The sequence below is a fragment of the Lycorma delicatula genome, chromosome 6 (genome assembly GCF_047948215.1).
Source record: "Lycorma delicatula isolate Av1 chromosome 6, ASM4794821v1, whole genome shotgun sequence".
Lineage (NCBI taxonomy): Eukaryota > Metazoa > Arthropoda > Insecta > Hemiptera > Fulgoridae > Lycorma > Lycorma delicatula.
In genome coordinates, this window is record NC_134460.1 from 20,983,752 (window position 1) to 21,003,156 (window position 19,405).

Below are 19,405 nucleotides of genomic sequence, written 5' to 3' on the forward strand. Positions count from 1 at the left end.
GGCAAGCTCGAATGTTACAACTTGTCCCTGCCTGTCTCAGTTGATCAAGCTATTGGACAAATTACAACATATGGATGTAGCGTCGGCAGTTGCCGCTATAAAAATTTATTCACCGTATTTTTTGATCACACCTCGTATGTCTGAGATGAACAAGTAGCCTCAAGAGGGTCTCAAGAAAATAGGTTCCTGCATCGTTAAACATTTACAATCATGTTTAGCGATTGTTGCCATTAAAACTGAAACATTAAAGATTGCACTAACTTAGAACTTAACATCGTCCCATCAGCAAGCAAAAAAAAAAGTTTACATTTCATACCACCAGTTCATGGAAGATTAGGACTGGGATACAGCAGAAGGTCCCCTTTTATGTTTAATTACTGATTAGAAGTATTTTATATTTGTTTACGTTAACTTTATTTGATTATAGTACATTATTCTAAAATTTAATATGCAAGTTATTTTTCCTGCAGTGTTGTTACACGTACATGTGTTGCACCACAAGTACATGTGGTGCAACTTAGTTTTACATTAAAGAAAATTCAAATTTAAAAAAATTATCAAGATAAAACCATTAGTTTGGAAGTATTTAAAATAAATAACAATATTCCAAAATATTTTTTTTATTTATAGTATCATTTCTTATAAAGGACTATATATCTCAAAACCATGTAAGCATGACTTTCATCACTTTTCCTTTCACTGGCACATATAAACAGCTTCAGGTGAGGATTCAATAACTGTGCAGCTTATAAAGTATGATCTATTAAAAAAATTATTTGAAAACATTTACAAGACAGAAAAAAAATCACACAAAAATGGCAGACTGTCCTCCTAATTCATCCTCTACCCAAAAAAGGAGAAAATATTATTTAAATAAATACAGAGAAATTTCTTTTCTTTTAGTAACTTATATATCAGGGTGGTTTAGAAAGGGAAGATCTTGTGCGGAACAAATAGTTTGTGTAGAATTAATTATCTGAGATAGAATGGTGAAATACAAGAATTATGCAATTCTTGCAAATTCAAAGAGGTATATGATTCTGCGGGTAGAAATGAGAATAAATGTTTTAACTGAACAATCAATTTCCAATGCCTTTTCTAAAATTAAATTTATTTGGAATTATTAGAGCCATTAAAATAAACAAAAAAAAAAACAAGGTAACAAGACTATTAAATGTGGTAGAAACAATAAGTTTAGGTTACAAGGAGTAGATTGTTTTGCCTTTATTACATTTCATACATTACAAATTTCCACTTACATATTCCCATGCACAACCTTCTTTGTAAGCTTCTGTGGTGAATTAATTCATCAGTAAAAAAAAAAATTTGTGTTGGGTAAAGTTAACAAAAAACACACAGCTAGTATTTGCCAAAAGAAATTGGACTTTAATTGGAAATAAAACAAATGAACTTATGTTAAAATCATAACCTTAAAACATAAAGAGAAATTATGAAATTAACATAACTTAATGATACTTAAAATATCAGCTGAATCAACATATGAACAATGATGTTAAATGCAAAAATACATGAATATACATTTTTTAAATACACAATGTAACAAAGCCTGAAAACAAGAGAACATAAAACACCTTATTTTCAACTATATACTTAGAAAAACAAAACATCAATAAACATAGTATGACTGGAAAACTATTACATTACTGTCATATGCTGTAATATTGAAAAATTAGCAATGAACAGATGTCATTAACTTAGAAAAATAAATTACAATAATTTCAGTATAAAAAAGAGTTAATTACAATATAATCACATTAAAGTAAGTAATAATATAAATAGAGTTCATTTTGGTAAATAAGCATTCTTGAAAATATAAAATTACAAAGTCCTAAAACATAACTGCACATCAGGAGTAATTTGCTTTAGGTTAATTTAGAGAAGTATTATGAATACAGTTCATGAATAGAAAAGGATTAATCTCGGTGATTAACAAGTTACAAGATTAAATTATACAGTTAATTACCATAACAACAAATTGAAATAATTAAGCACGTAAAGTGGGTTGCAGCTGAACAAGGACACAACCTTATATAAGTCACCTGTTGTGACTGCACTTAAGTGAATAAATGGGTTTTAAACTAAACATGAAATACAAATTTGAATTTTTGTATGATGAACTGAATGTTCCACAAATTTTAATGATAAAAGAACTGTTTAACGTAATAAATAATGAAAATTGAACTTGCCTGTAGCATACAAATATTAGCAAGAGACGAACTCGTGAATGAAGGTAAATGAATACATACAGTAATCCTGGGCGTAGCCTGCAGTGGTGTATCAGGAATACAGGGGTGAGACGTGTTTTAGAGGTTGAGCAGGACGTGGCGTCTCAAATATGTAGCAGCGAGTTTGGAGAAATTCTGCATCGATGAAATGTAATCAGCAGCTCGAGAAGATTCGGCGTCGATAGAATTGGCAGCTTGTAGTGATTGAAACATTTTCCACAGAGACGTAATGTAGAATTTGAAGAAAAACTTAACAAAGAAACAAGGCAAAAACAAATCATAGAGATCGGTGAAATTACGAGACACTGCCGAGTAGAGCTAGAGAATATTTTGACAGAGAAATACTGCAACGTTTATGCGGGTATGAATGCGATGAAAAATATTATCATAAAGTTTGAGAGAGAATGGCCATAGGCGACTGTACAGGAGGAATGTTGGATCTACTCTGCCGAAAAGATGGCGTGAAAGAAAAGAGGGGGAAACCAAACCTAGGTAGTGGACAGGAGAGAGTGTGTGTAAAAAAACAAGAGATGTGTGCATGTATTAGTATGGGAACGAATGAATAACGGGTGTGTGAAAAGTAGCCATAAATAATTCGAGAAATGAATACACACGGTCACTAAGGATGACAGAAGCAGACAGTCTGGCCGGCACCAGAAGTGTCAAACACGAGAACAAATAATCAAACAGGTACAAATGACAAGCCCAAAATACGAAACATAGTAAAATTTATCATGCCTGTAACAAACAACATGACCCAACCCTAGCCAGAATTCAGTTCTGTTCAAATAACAGAACTTTATGCATGGCGTAAACAATATGAATCTTTTTATTTATATATATATATATATATATATAGAATCTTTTTATTTATATATAAAAATAAAAAGATTGATTTAAAAAATCTATCACAAATACAAGTGACAACAAAGTACATTTTTCATTTAAAAGATTCTTAATTTTATAGAGGCTTTTACCTTCGCAAGTAAAAAATAGTTTTTTTTTACATTTTGACGGTATATATTTTCAAAAATACCTTTGTAAATTTTCAAACATAAATTATATTTGCTCAGTTATAACAACTTAAAGTAGTACAGAATTTCAGAGCACAGTGAGAGACCTGGCATCTCAAGTCGCTGCCCTATATTGTTTAAGGTTTGCAACTCTTACACTTTCCAAAACCTTTTTCTATTGCGAACAGAATATATTACAGAATATATACAGAAAATGTAATAGGACTATTTAAATAATTTGAGACATAAATTTCAAAATATTTACTTTATTTTCAAGTGTATTTGTAAAAAATTAAAAACTAATACAGATTTTGAGGTTAATATTGATAACAGGCACAAATATCAGATTATATATTTATTGTCTGGTTTTAATATTTGAAAACATTACTAAAATGGTTAGACATGTGATGTTAAGTAAACTTTAACACAAAATCAGAATGGGCTTTAGATTCAAGATCAGCGTTATTTGTGAAAATGTATTTGAGAATCTTACTGAGAAAACCATGTTCAGGAAAAACACATGCAACTTAAGATTTTTACAACATGTCTCACTTGTGAACTTTACACACATTTCTATATAGCACTTTTTCTGAACTCGTGGAATTTCTCACCGCCTACAAATTATCATATTGGCATGGTTCCAAGATAAGATATTTTTGGTTCATAAATATCACCTGCATATTATAACTAGAATAATATATAAATCTAATTTTTTTTTAATGTAGTAATACAAATTAAAAAATTCTATTCAAGTAGTTTGTAGCCTTGACCGGCCTCTGTGGCTTGGGGTGGTAGTGTCTTGGCCTTTCATCTGGATTCCTGGGTTTGGAACCCAATCAGGCGTAATATTTTTCACACGTTACACAAAATTGCCATTTCATCTCATCCTCTGATGCAATACCTAACAATGGTCCTACAGGTTAAAATCACTATAAGCCAAAAAATAATTTTTTTTATTCCATTCTAATGTATTTTATTTGTTGATGTTTACCTGTTCGATTTTTAATCGAAAAGGTAAACATTACATACAAAAGGTCAATCGATTTTTAATGCAAAACTGCTCGATTTTTAATTTCAGATAATACTTCAATAATTATCCCTTACACCACTGACTACCTACCATTATCACGTTTAGCGATACCTTGACTGATCAGTTTTCCTTACCTTTTTGTGTTGGTCAAAAAACTTAATAGTTATTTTTACTCAATAAATATATATATATCAATTACATATAAAATTAAATTAATTGCACATTTTTATTACTTTTTTAATATATTTTTTTAAAAATTGTCTTCGAGGCGTACAAGGTAGAAACCTCCTTGCCAAGTTGTAATATATACAAAAATGAGATAACGTTAAATTAAAAACATTATATAAATTTGGTTATACTTGTTTTAGTTTATGCATATTTTACACTTTTTTAAAGGTCACGATTTTCTAATATGATATCATAAGATGTCTTTTTACAATGTAACTCTCGTTAAAAGATTTTTTAAAAAGATTACAAACATTAATTTTTTTCTTTAGTGTGGATATTAATGTGTTTTTTTAAATCATAGATGCGACTAAAAGACTTTTGACAAAATTTACATACATAATTTCTCTCTTTGGTGTGTAAATTAATATGCAACCTTAAACTTGAACGATGATTAAAAACCTTTTGGCAGAAATTACAAACATATTCTCTTTCTTTTGTATGAATATTCAAATGTGATTTCAAAGTAGAACTTTGATTAAAGGACTTCTGACAAAAGTTACAAATGTAACTTTTTTCTTTTGAATGGATATTAAGATGTCTCTTTAAATGGTTTTTACAATTAAATGATTTTTGACAAAAGTTACAAATAAAATTATCCTCCTTAGTATGAATATTTAAATGTACTTTTAAAGTATAATTTTCATTAAAAGATTTCTGACAAAAGTTGCAAACATAATTTTTCTCGTTTTTATGAGTCTTAAAATGTCTCTCTAAATCATATTTACGATTATATGACTTTTGACAGAGGTTACAAACATGATTTTTCTCTTTGGTGTGTAAATTAATATGAACCTTTAAATTAGAATAACAGTTAAAAACCTTTTGGCAGAAATTACAAACATAATCTTTCTCTTTTGTATGAATATTTAAATGTGATTTTAAAGCAGAACTTTGATAAAATGACTTATGACAAAAATTACAATTATAATTTTTCTCCTTAGTATGAGTAATTAAATGTAACTTTAAAGCAGATTTTTGAAAATAAGACTTCTGACAAATGTTACAAATATAATTTTTCTCCTTGGTGTGTAAATTAATATGCACCTTTAGATTAGAATAACAGTTAAAAATCTTTTGACAGAAGTTACAAACATAATTTTTCTCCTTAGTATGAATATTTAAATGTATTTTTAAATCAGAACTTTGTTTAAAAGACTTCTGACAAAAATTACAAACATAATTTTTGTCATCTGAATGAATAATAAGATGTCTGATTAAACCGCTTCTGAAATTAAATGACTTTTGACAAAAGTCGCAAATATAATTTTTCTCCTTAGTATGAATATTTAAATGTACTTTTAATGCAGAACTTAGATTAAATGACTTCAGACAAATGTTACAAACATAATTTTTCTCTTTTGAATGAATAATAAGATGTCTCTTTAAACCGCTTTTGAAATTAAATGACTTTTGACAAAAGTTACAAATATAATTTTTCTTGGTACTTCCCTTGATTTCTTCATCAATAGTAACCTGTAAAAATTAAAAATAACTAATAATTAAAAGATAATTATGAATTAATGTAATATATCAATTACAACATTAAGTGTATATCTTGTAAAAAGCCACTAATAAACTATAAGCAACTAAATATACTATATTCATAATCAACATGGTTTTGAATATTAATCATCATTAAAATAAGGAACTTTACATTTCTTGTAGTATGTTTATACACTTGGCTGAAATTATTATCATATCCTTATTTTAAGAAAACCAGCAAAACTATTTAGCAAATTATAACAGCACATAAATATATTTATTACTTCTATATCCATGTTGATCAGATTTACAAACCCACATATTTTTAAATATGAACATTTTCCATACATATGTACATGTACATTTTCTGGTCTAAAGGTATCCAAAACTAATGGTTTATATTTAGTCATTGTAATTTCTTAAATGTAGGCTCAAATGACAGGATATCTCCAAGATTTGTTCAGTATTCTCTTTCAGCTGAATATGCATGTGCAGACATGCTGACTCCAATCCAATTATAATCAGTTAAGATGTGGACCCCTTAATAAAAAGTTTAGTATGTGTTTTGGTCAGTGGCGTTTCACTTGGTTACGCATGTTCAACGCCTTGACGCAGTCTCCTACATCCAAGATTATTCATATTCCAAGGAACACAGATATGTTATCCGTGTTCCTTGGAATCAGTCCTTTTAACCTTGGAACGTCAGCGAGACGTTCTCACTGACATCATCATGGGTTCAGCTACAGGGCTGAACAAACACCAATACTTATCAGCAACAATTAATTCATTATTACCTCAAGGAAGGTTTGACTTGCGTATTCACGGCTTAGTTTACAATTCCTTTCTTAAATAAGGTTTTTTACAAATCTTTAAATTTTCTAACCATTTTTATTAGAAAAATTAAATAAAATACTTTATTTTACTTTTTTAATTTTTTTCTATTAGAATTTAATATAAGTAGAACATAGGAATATTGAATATAATAAGCTCTTCATTGAAAATCACCCCAGCAATAACATCAAAAAGGGTAAGTTCATCTCCTGATTGTATTTTTTTAATGTTTATTTTAGTATTAATACTAAACAATTTTAATACATAACTCCACATAATCACATATACACTGTTTTGAAACTAATAAAAAATTAAATTTAAAAAATCTGTCATATAATGAGAATAGTTCTTATTTTTATATCACATAAGCATGTACATGATTTCAATTTCTTTGAAAATATTCCTGAAAATAATTTATGTTAATTGATTTATCACTTTTACATATTTTTCTTTCAATTCATAAAATGCTTTTTTTTATAAAATCATTTATATCATTTTTTGTAATCATTTCTTATAAAAATATATAAGATTATTTCCTTGTTAACATTCCTGATTATTTCAACTTCTTTTTTTAGAAATATGATGACAATTCTGAGCTCCCAGGCCCTTCAGGAATAAATAAAAGAAACCTGTCCATTACCGCACAAGAAAAAATCTTGTAATCAGAAGAAGTGTTTAATTTCCTAATGAATTCAGGTATCAAAGATAACAGGTGATAAGGGCCATGTAGAAAAGGTAGAGTAAAACACCTGCTCCAGGATTATTTAGATGTAGGGCACAGTGTATAAACGAATAATTTTTATAATAGTGTACCTCTGATGAATTGTTGGGAAGAAAACTTTAAATAACGGGGACCCTGAAACCAAACCGTAAAGGAAATCCAGTTCATATTAATAAAAAAATTTCAAGGAGAAAAACTGAGCAAGGTTACACCAAAAAAGCTATCTGTGTATTTAAGTGGTTCGACAATGCCAGATAATAATGATTTCTTTTCAACACAGTACACAAATAACAACAGTCAAAATCAGATCTGGAAAACAAAAAGCTAAGCCCAAGGCTATCGCAAAATATAACAAAGTATGGACAGAATTGATCAAGCAGATCAACTCGTGGCTTACTAGTCCCTGGAAAGAAAAACTTTATGATGGTATGCAAAAGTTGCTATTCATATGATTATGAATAACGCATATCTACTGTATAAAACATATAGGCCTAACAAGAAAATGACATTGTTAAAATTTTGGGACGTTTTAATGAAAAATTAATTTACATTAACCAACAGAAAATAAAGCCAGAAACAGCAGTTTTAGAGGGATTGGCAAGACCCAAATTCATATTCCACAGAAAATAAAAAAGAATGAATCTGATAGAAAACCACAGAGAATCCCAATGTTATTGTTCGTTGTGTCCTTCGCAATCAGCTTTTTGTTTTGAAATCTCCTTATTTGAAATCTACTATATGTAAACTAGCCTAATTGGCTAGTATACATTTAATTAAAATTTCTTATTGTTATTATTTCCATTTTAGTATTGTATTATATTTACTACTGTTTATGTTATTCCTTTGAACTGTTTTTTCAGTACTGTACTGTATTATAATTGCATTTGATAAAATATTAATACTGTTTGATTATAATAAAATTAATAACAATCAATTCTGATGTTTGTGTTTTTAATTTACATCTCACCCAGTATAACAATTTACACTCAGTTTTGTCTATAAAATTCATATCTAATATGCTTTTATTACTGTAAATTGTGCAGTATGAATAAAACAAATGAAAATATAACAATAATTTATATTTAATAAACAGGCCTATTATTTTGATAAAGAATATAAATTATTTCAATGCAATAAATATTATTTACAAATAATAGCAGACTATATAACAGAAGAAAGGATGATGTTAGGTCTGTATTCTGTGGCGGGCAACTTCACTACGGTGTCTTAAATATTTTGTCATTTTCTGGCCAAAAAAGCATTACTAAATTTAAAAAAACCAATATTAGCATTGATAAAGGTCTGAAAGAAGTGAATTTAAAAAAAAAGAGCCACATTGATCGGTTTCTTGATACCCCATTAGCACTGAACGGACGTGTTAATGGAGACTGAAGCTTGGTTTCACAAATTGGAAATCATCCAAACATTTCAGTTAGTGACAGAGACTTAGAGTCTCTGTCACTAACTGAGACTTAGAGTCTCTGTCACTAACTAAAGATGTTTAGTATGTATCGGGGTCTGTTTTAAATTGCTTAACAAATTTTTAATAAATATTCAAATACAATAACCAAATGCAATTAACAACAAATCACCCAAAGCTTATTAAAATGTTAATTCGATGAAGATAAAAATGCACACATTTTAGTTATCACTGAAGTTTCAAAACAACACTTTTGCTCTCACACATTGACCATTTATTATTCACACACCTTAGTTAAGTATGAATTAATTAAACAGAACTAAATAGAATTAAAAAAAAAATGTCTTAATCACTTACATGACCTGGATCAAATCTGATCTGTTCTTCTGTGTTCACCGTGTGTAAATGCTTATCATTTATTTGAAGTTCATTCGTTTTCATATTAAAATTAAACGGTGTTGAAACTTCATTATTCAATGAGATCTCAGATTCCTTGAAAAATGTGAAAATTATATACAGTTAATAATTTTTTTTTTTATTCTGATAAACTTAATAATACCATTATATAAAAATCACACATCACAAAATAAATTAATAATAGAAACATGCATGCAATTGCGCACACGCACGATTCTGCTGGAACTTTCAAAACCTATTCTATTCTAGTTTGATTCTACATTTATTTATGTATGTATGTTCTTTTTAATTATGTAATGTGTATGTTTGTAATATGTACGTTTCTTTTTAAATTTACTGAAATATTTTATTTTTTTTTTACTTAGAATGTTACCCATTAAAAAATAGAATGATTAGGCCAATATATATGATAAAACCTTTCTAAATTATCCAGATTTTGCCTTGCAAAGGTCCATCTGGATAATTGGGTTCCACTGTATGAAAAATCTAAACCCTTACCTCGTCATTTTCAACTTTTAAATTTTCTGATTTAACTAAATTGGTCTCTTCAATTGCTAAAGGATCTTTTGGAATATCATCATTAATAACATCAAGCGGTTCCTCTTTAAGTTGTACTAAATCTTTTTGCTGCAACACAAAAACAAAAAATGAATGCTACAAAGTAATTATGTTTATGATTTTTGGATAATTTATGTTACAAAGATAAATTGTATTTCCAATTCATTTACCACATATATTAACAGTGCCAGCCATAGTTAAATTATTACTATTATTAGGTGACTAATGTGTCAGGTTTTGTATAGGAAAACCTAGAAAATGTTTCTTTTGCTTAATGTTATCCAAATTTAAAAATAATGCTATTCACCTCAAATTTTTCTACAAATTGTTATCTTTTACAATCAAATAAGCTGTTACACTGTCGCGGTAATTCTCTTGATTTAATCTTACTGACATTAGTGTTAATATTGCTTATGATGAAATTTTTTATCACGATAAATATCATTTACCTTTAGAGATAACATTACCTAAGATTTTGAATTCTACTCTTACATCGGATAAATACATGCCAGACAATAAAAATATTAATTTTGTAAGATTCAGGATTTACTAAAAGAAAGTTTGATTCCAAATAATAGTTATTTATTGGTGGTGACATTCAGATATCAATAATTATTGTCATGCACTTCTGCATTCTTTGTTCCACCAATTTCTGTTCTTCTACCATCTGGAAAGTCAAGGCACCTGCTATTATATTCACTTGCACTGTCAAATATCAGGTGTGCAAAATTGGAAAGTTGGTAGATCGCATCACCACTTCAACTGAAATGGCTAATTGTATCTTTGTATCCGATCCAGTCTGCTTACCCAACCACCCATCTGAGGCAAATCCTTACTATCAACCAAGATAACAACCAGTCTGTGATCGCTTCCAAAAATGTTTTTGGAAACATGCAGTTTACGACAGTAAGAATGCTGAACACGACAGATCGATGCACGAATGTGTACCTATTTGCAGAATGCAATCAGTTTGGTGCCAATTAATGACATAAGAGTATTTAGTAGCTCCAAGCTAAAATTTTGATGCTGTACAAATATCAGGAAATACAATTTTAAAAGATGCACAAATATCTTCACATGAATTTAAGGATAACTTATTTTGTACAACATTGAGAACCCACATAATCTAGGCCTTAGAAACAAACATAGTCTTTTTAAGAAAAAAAAGTAACTTTGTTGTCATTTTGTGTATATGAAATCTAAGATTCAAATATATAATTTGCTGCTGAAATGCTGTAACTCTGATCAGAAGATCCAGGCAAAGGACACACAGATGTATCACGACCACTGTTCTCACAACAGTTGATCAAAGTTTTAGTCCACAGAGTTGAAGTACCACTGGGAGATAAAAATGTTTTCAGTGAAGGCTGGAATTCCTTATCTTAATTATTTCATTATGCTGCTTTTCTTTATTGTGCGAAGACAATGCCTTTTGGCCCATATTGCCCAGTCCGAAGATGTTTTTTACACACATTGCAGAAAGCATGATACATATGTCTACCTCTTCTCAACCGACTGAATTCTAGGTGTAAGTTTATATCTAACCACTGTTGATTAAATAGTCTTTTAAGATAAAATTTATAAGCAATTAATAACCAAAACACAAAAAAATTTCAGGGTGGTTTGGGAGAAATTCAAGAAAACAACATATAAATTTTTCAATAACTTTTTGTTAAAATTTCACTGGTGAAAAAATTAACTGCAATTTGGAATATTCCACCTTTAATATAAAGGATAATTGGGGTATGAAAGTAAGAGAACAGAACATGTTAATGGTTGCTTGAAGCATGTAGTTGCAATGTGCTGGGCGATGGGATCACCACTTCCCAATGCCAGGAAAGTATATCAAATATATTTTGGCATAACTAAAAATTAAATTTAAATTTAAATAAAATTAAGATTGTGTTAATGATCAATAGATAATTAACACAATCTTAATTTGGTAACAAAAATCCAATTCTCTGAAATTTTTTCCTGATATTTTTCTTGAGTATTCCTGACTAATTTTATATTTCCTGACATTTCCTGCCTGTGGGAAGCATGTATAAGTTATCTTACATCATGTTTTTTAGAATTAAATTCTCTACAAGTTTTGTTTCTAAGTTTTTTTTGTGTTAACTAACTATTTAACAAAGTTATTGTATGTCAAACATAAAAAAAAGTTTTTTTTTACCAGAATTTATTGATTTTCACTGTAGATTTCTCAAAAGCTACTGAAGATACAATTCTAGAACCGATTTTATTTGATTTTTCAGATGATTTCAAAAGAAATCACTAATTCTATCCCTTAATTAATGTTCTAAAATTTCAGTATGACCTCATTTCACCATGGTAGCTGAAATCTGAGTGAAATATTTCACTAGCCGTATTTCGCAAATGAAGCATTTTAGGACATATGTTTATATGATTTTTTTTCAATTATTTTCATGAGTAGAATAGGTTATGAAAATTGCATGAGAACTTCATCATGCACTCTGTATGAGTTAAGAAATGAACTGTATGTAATACAAAATTTACATATTAACATGCACAATAATGCAAATTTTCCAGATTTCCTACTACTATCTGGATTACTTAAATGCAAAGGAATTAAAAAAAAAACCAATACATTATTAGAAAAAATTGAAATACTTTCCAAATAAATCTTTAATTCAACAGGAACTTTTTAGCAATCTTTATTTTACTGAGTTTTTTAACTGACTTTTTGGCAATTAATTTAACAAAAACACACGTCTGAATTAAACCAATTATAAAAGCAAATTTCTAGTTTGATTCTGTATTGTATGCATGTTCCAAATTACTTTTTAATTTTATTGAAATACATATTTTTTCTCTTTAGTTTGTTGTTTTTATTTTGTGTGTTAACCATTAAACATTAGAATGATTAGTCCAAAATATATGATAAAACCTTTTTAAATTATCCAGATTTGCAAAGGTCCATCTGGATAATTGGTTTCCACTGTATGAAAAATCTAACACATTCTTACCTCTTCATTTTCAACTTTTAAATCTTCTGATTTAAAAAAGTCGGTCTCTTCAATTGCTAAAGGATCTTTTGGTACATCACCATTAATATCAAGCGGTTCCTCTTTCAGTTGCACTAAATCTTTTTGCTGTAACACAAAACAGAAAATGAATGCTACAAAATAAATACGCTGTATAATTTTTATTACAAAGAGAAAATCGTTATTTCTAATTTACTTACCACATTCATTAACAGTTCAGCCATAGTTCAATACTACTAAGTGCTTTAATGTGCCAGGTTTTGTATGGCAAAACCTAGAAAATATTTCTTTTGCTAAACGTTATCCAAATTTAAAAATACTCCTATTCACCTCATAATATTTTCTACAAATTGCAATATTTTACAATCAAATAAGCTGTTAAACTTTTGCAGAAATTCTCTTGATTTAGGTTTTACTAATCTTATTGACATTAGTGTTAATATTAATTATGGTGACATTTTTTATCGTGATAAATCTCATTTACCTTTAGAAATAACATTACCTATTTTGAATCTTAATCTTATATATGATAAATACATACTACATTATACAAATATTAATTTTGTAAGATTCAACATTTACTAAATAAGTTTGATTCTAAATAATATTTATTATTCATTTTTTACAAATCACCATTCACTTTTACAACATTTTTTATAAGCTTGAAAAGCTTCTGCGTGGAACATGGAAATTGAATTTTGTAGCATATGAAAAAATGCCATGCTGACTGGGATTTAATATTGATCATGATATAGACATTTTTGCAGAGGAATTGAAACTACATATTAATACTGTTGATACATATGTATCAAAAAGTACTTATGAAAAAAATTAATTTTCTGAAGCATTTCTCTAGTGAACTTATTATCACAATTACTAAGGAAAAGCTCTATAAGCTAAAAAACAATATAGATCTACTTATCTTATCAATATCATATTCGGTCTGAAAATAGTATGTCAATGAGAGCGATGACATTGTAGAACATTTTGCACAAACATTTGGGACTGTCTACACTAATAATGATTTTTCCTAGACTGAAATTACATTCAACTGTAATGATCGCTTCAGTTAAATTATTTTAACTAAGAATGATAGTGAAGAGGTCAACTGTCAATGTGATAATTCTTTGACGGGCCCAGAAAATATACATCCTCTTGATGATAATTCTTTGACGGGCCCAGAAAATATACATCCTCTTTTATTTAAGAAATGCTCTGGTTTTTTCATACAGTTTTTAACTAAGCTCTTTAATCGTTATTTAAATACTGGTGTTTTTCCTAGTTGTGACATTGAGATATCAATAATTATCATCCTACCAGCAAATGCAATCTTTTGCCAAACTCTTAGATAAGTTAGTTTGCATGAAAATTAGACCTTACATACAGTAATTTATAGTTCTGAACAACATTGTTTTTTGGAAAGTAAATTACACGAATGAACTTATGTGCATGTATGGAAGATACTGCTGATGCACTAAATGATGGTTATTATCTTGAAGCAATTTATAAAGATTTTTATTGTACATTTGATATAGTTAATATAAAATTACTTATTAGAAAGCTTGCTGTGTGTGGATTTAATAATAAATTGTTGTCTTGAATACATGCACTTCATACCAAGCTGAATTTCCTGTGTTAATTCCCTGTTGATAATTTTATCTCTAAGCATTTTATGTTAGGTCTGAAGTATGACAACATAACAACATTTGGTATCTCCAATTTTTCTAGTATTTATAAATTAATTGTATGGTATTCACATTTTTGTTTTATTTGCAAATGATATGAAATTGTTTAAATCTATTACAAATCTAGTTTATACTCAATTACTTCAAATTGACTCTACCTCTGTGCAAAAATGATGCGACAAATGGTATTTCTTGTAACTTAAAAAGATTGTTTTCATATTCAATTTAGAAGGTTTGCAAATGTTGACATAATTATTTACTGAATAATACTAAAATACAAAAGGTATCTACTATTAGAGACTTAGGTATATATTCTGAGAGCAAGTTATCCTTTGGTGAATACATTAGTTATTTAAGTTATCTATATTGATCGTTTATAATAATATTCAATTTATAGTAATATTAAATGCATTTCTGTATTTCCAAATGAAATGAAGATATCTGAAGGAGATCAAGGAATATAGAACAACGTTCAGAAAACCACCAAAGATTTCATAGATTTCAAAGAGAAGGAGAAAGAAACGACATTTGGTCAGAAGAGAGAAGGCAAAAACAAAGTAAAAGACTGAAAAATTGATGGAAAATCAGGAAAGAAAACACAGAAATATGAGAAATGAATGCAACATATTGCTTCATGATCCTCGGACAGCCAAATATAAAAAAAAAATTAAAAACTTACATGCTCAAATGATGTATTGGTCCCTGTCATGTGATGTGGTAAAAAAATGCATATCATGTCTCCTATATTATCTGGTTCATTGTCTAATTTAATATTTTTACTAAGAGGCAGAGCTTCATTGTTAAAATAATTATTTGCAGGCCCGTTCATTATCTGTAAAAAAAAAAAAATAAATAAAAATAATCTTAATAAAATAAAAAAAACTATATAAAAAAGATTTAATGACATGTCTCTTGCAATTCCTTAATGAATATTCTGGGTTTAATGTTTTATGGTGATCTGAATGAAGTTATATTTGATACTGATGCAAGCTTTCTTACTGAAAAGGACAAGAAGAAAAGAGCAGGCGAACATTAAAATACAGACTGCAATGTGTGGGCTCACATTATATTTTGTCTATGAGCCCATGTGACATGGCCCTTAAGCACACAAAATTCTTTGAATCAGAGGCCAAGTGAACTACATATGGCTCGTATGCATATCCTTACAAGAATGCCTAGTGAAGCTCATGGAGCTCACAACAGAATTCTTTTTATATTCGAATGTTTAATCACAGTCTCAGTTAGCTGTATGAATCTTAGCTTTCCAGAAATTTCACGTTAGCAGCAGTGATGAGATGATGAATGGAGCTTTTTATATACCTATGAAACAATGAATGCTGTTATATTTACATTTTGTTTTAACATTAAGTAAACATTGTGATTTAGCGTGACAAGCGCTGTAATTAAAATCGTTACCATTGAAATTTGTACATTTTGTTCCATTAATTATAAAGCTTGAATTTCATTTTTAAGATGGATCAATTGTCAATAATAGGTAAAAAATTACAAGAACTGGTAAAACTTAAGAACGGTTATACTAATGAACCTCACTGAGGTAAATAAATATGATTCCAAATTGCACAGCAGTCTCTCACATGACTCTACAGCCAAAACTTTTTTAGTTTGGAATACAATTTTTATAATTTACAAATAAACAAATAAAAAATGTTAATTAACTTTGTAGAGAATTTACTTCTAAGAAAGAAAATTAATATAAATAACATCTATTAAAATTAAACACAAGTAATTTTGGAACTTTAAAAAAACAAGATGCACAAACTGGATCAGAAAATTGATAAGATTTTAAACAGAACAATTTTCATCAATGTTTGAACAACAAAATGTAAATGAAAACAAATAAAAAGCATATCAATAGAAAAACAATGAATAAAAAAAGCTAACACACAGTTGTAGGAGTTTCAAATCACATGCCTTTTTTATGATGCACGATTCACACACACACACAAACTTAATTTAAAATATTTTTAATTTTATTTAAATATAATATTTTTTTGTTTATTTACTTTAATAATTCTAACTACAGAGTATATGAATATAGCTAGCTGTATATCAGTGCTACACTAACGCTCCTTGTGGTGACAGGAGGTACTATGGATCTAGTATACCCACTTAAGACACTAATTTAGAGCATTTTTTGGGATAGGGGTGAAATTTTGAAAAAAATGGTTTTAGCAAATATTATTTTTTAATTGTTAACAAATGCACCTAAGAAAAATAAGACCTTAATTAGGTAAAATCTCAAGATAATGAAGTTGAAAATTTAATGGCATCAATGCCCCATGCACAGAAGTAATCTGACCAAGTACAATCAAATTTGGTCCAGTAATTCTGGAGATATGAGGAGTGACACACCGAGCACACACATGCACTTAGGAATGATAGAAAATATGGAAAGTTTCTATCCGGTGAAAACCACATATGCCCAAATTGGACCAATTACAATACTTTCCCTCCTACCGCTACAGCACTAGATGGAAAAGTAATAAATTAAATTTTAAAAAAATTACATACTTTTTAACTTCTTCTAAAAAAATTATTAAATATCAAAACTGTACTGGATAAATCATCAAACATTTCTTCAAAGCAGTTGCCCAATGTGGCCAACATTCTGTTCAATCCATATTTCAGCTCAGCGAATCCATGCTAGCTAGGAATGTCTAATAGAATCATTATTATTCCTAATAGTAGTAGCTGCAGTTGCTATCATTCGATGTCTCAATTCTTGTATGCCAACACAAGCAGTATAGACTAATGACTTCATCCAACCCCAAAGGAAAACGTCCAGTAACATGAGATCAGAAGAACAAGTGACCATTTTATTGTTCTGTTTCAACCAATCTCCATTGAAGTTTGGTGATAAAAAAAAGCGCATTGGAAATGACTTGTAGCAGACTGAAAGGAATTTTTTTTTGTTGAAGTGTGTGTTTCAAATTTACAGACATTTCTTGTAAAACAGGATTCATCAGTAATTAGAAGATTACTTAGGAAATCAAGATGATGTTCACATTTTCTAATCAACCGTTGACAAAATTTCATTCATTTTATCAAAATCAAGTGGTAATAACTCTTGTGTATATATATTGTATTTTAAGGGTATAATTGGTGCTATTCCTTGACTGCTCATGTCACATGCTTGGTTGGGAACATGAAAGCGATGTTACATACAACCTTCTGGTGCTTGAGGTGGGAGATACTTGTACTACATTCAATACTGCTTCATCAGCATTAGCATTTTTCACAAAATATTCATGATCAGCATCGAATCATTGTGGTTTATATTGAATGATGATGTATTTTTAAATGGTTCTACTGCTAATGCTAGAATACAGATCAGAGTTTGACAAACCAGTTTGTTAAAAACTCTAATTTCTTTTGCCCAGCTCATATTCACCCACAATATTTCCTTCCTTGCATTTGCAGATTCTTGCATCCCAATCTCCAACAATTATTAAATTTTCATCACCTTTTACGTGTTTAAATGCTTTGTCAATTTCTTTGTATACACACTCTACCTCATCATCATAATGGGCACTTGCAAGCACATAGTTATTAACAATCATTATCGGCTTGGGTTTTGATTTTATCCTGATTACAGTGATTCTATCGTTATGCTTTTTGAAATAGTCTACTCTCTTCCCTAACCTCTTGTTCATTACAAAACAAACACACCTGCCTGCCTGCCCCTTATTTGAGGCTGAGTTAATTATTTTAACATAATCTGGTTAAAGTCGTTTTCCTTTTCCCACTGAACCTCATTAATTTCTACTACATCTACATTTAATCCAATAACCCTCGTATTTTTTAATTATTAAAATTCTGTGTAATTTGCATTCACTGCCTGCTGGTGGTTATTTCTTGTTGTGCTCTATTAAGCGATAGGCATACACATAAAATAGACATCATGGGAATAAGATATTATCTTTATTAACAAGTAATTTTAGTGATATTTAAATGTAATATTCATGAAAAATATAACAGATATGCACGTCTAGACAAAAAGTAGTTTGAGCCATACTCTAGTATGGCCTTCAGTCACGCCGCATCACTTCGTTTAAATCTGAACACGCAGCTAGCACATAAACATATCTACAACAATAGCATCTCCCGCCAAGTGTGAAGTGCGTGTGGTAATGCGATTTCTTCAGGCTGAGGGGTGTAATGCAGCTGAAATTTATCGACGAATAAGTAATGTGTATGGTGAAACCTCAATGAGTGACAGCAAAGTGTGACAATGGTGCAGGAACTTTAAAGCAGGACGTACAGATGTTCATGATGCAGGCGGTCAGGGCAGGAAGCGAATGTCAACCGATGATCCCGTTGAGCGAGTGGATGAGGCAATTCGAGAAAATCGTCGATTCACAATTTCTGAATGGAGCGATTCGTTTCCTGAAATTTCAAGGTCAGCTTTCTACACCATTGTGAGTGAGAGATTTCAATACCGCAAACTGTGTGCCAGATGGGTTCCCAAGATGCTGTCCGACCATCACAAAACAATGAGAATGGACGCCTCTCTAACGTTTCTCCAGCGCTACCACAATGAAGAAGATTTTTTTGAACAAAACTGTCACAGGGGATGAGACATGTGTCCATTTCGAAACTGAAGAAACAAAAGAACAATTCAAACAGCGGATGCATTCTCATTCTCCCAGTAAACCAAAGAATTTCAAGCGAACCTTCTCCAACAAAAAGTGTACGGTTACTGTGTTCTGGGACCGGAATGGAGCTCTCTTGGTGGAATTCATGAAACG

General features: G+C 29.5%; 1 protein-coding gene across 1 annotated transcript in view; it reads right to left on the reverse strand.

Annotated features, from left to right (window-relative positions):
* Nucleotides 1–3,239: 3,239 nt before the first annotated feature.
* Nucleotides 3,240–19,405, reverse strand: part of LOC142326579 (uncharacterized) — a 43,649-nt gene continuing 27,483 nt past the window's right edge. The window contains exons 7-11 of the mRNA XM_075369159.1: nt 15,316–15,468; nt 12,934–13,059; nt 9,887–10,015; nt 9,329–9,463; nt 3,240–5,990 (exon numbers count right to left, since the gene is read on the reverse strand). Of these exons, the coding sequence (XP_075225274.1) occupies nt 4,770–5,990; nt 9,329–9,463; nt 9,887–10,015; nt 12,934–13,059; nt 15,316–15,468 (1,764 nt within the window). The 3' untranslated portion in view covers nt 3,240–4,769. The remainder of the gene's footprint in view (nt 5,991–9,328; nt 9,464–9,886; nt 10,016–12,933; nt 13,060–15,315; nt 15,469–19,405) is intronic.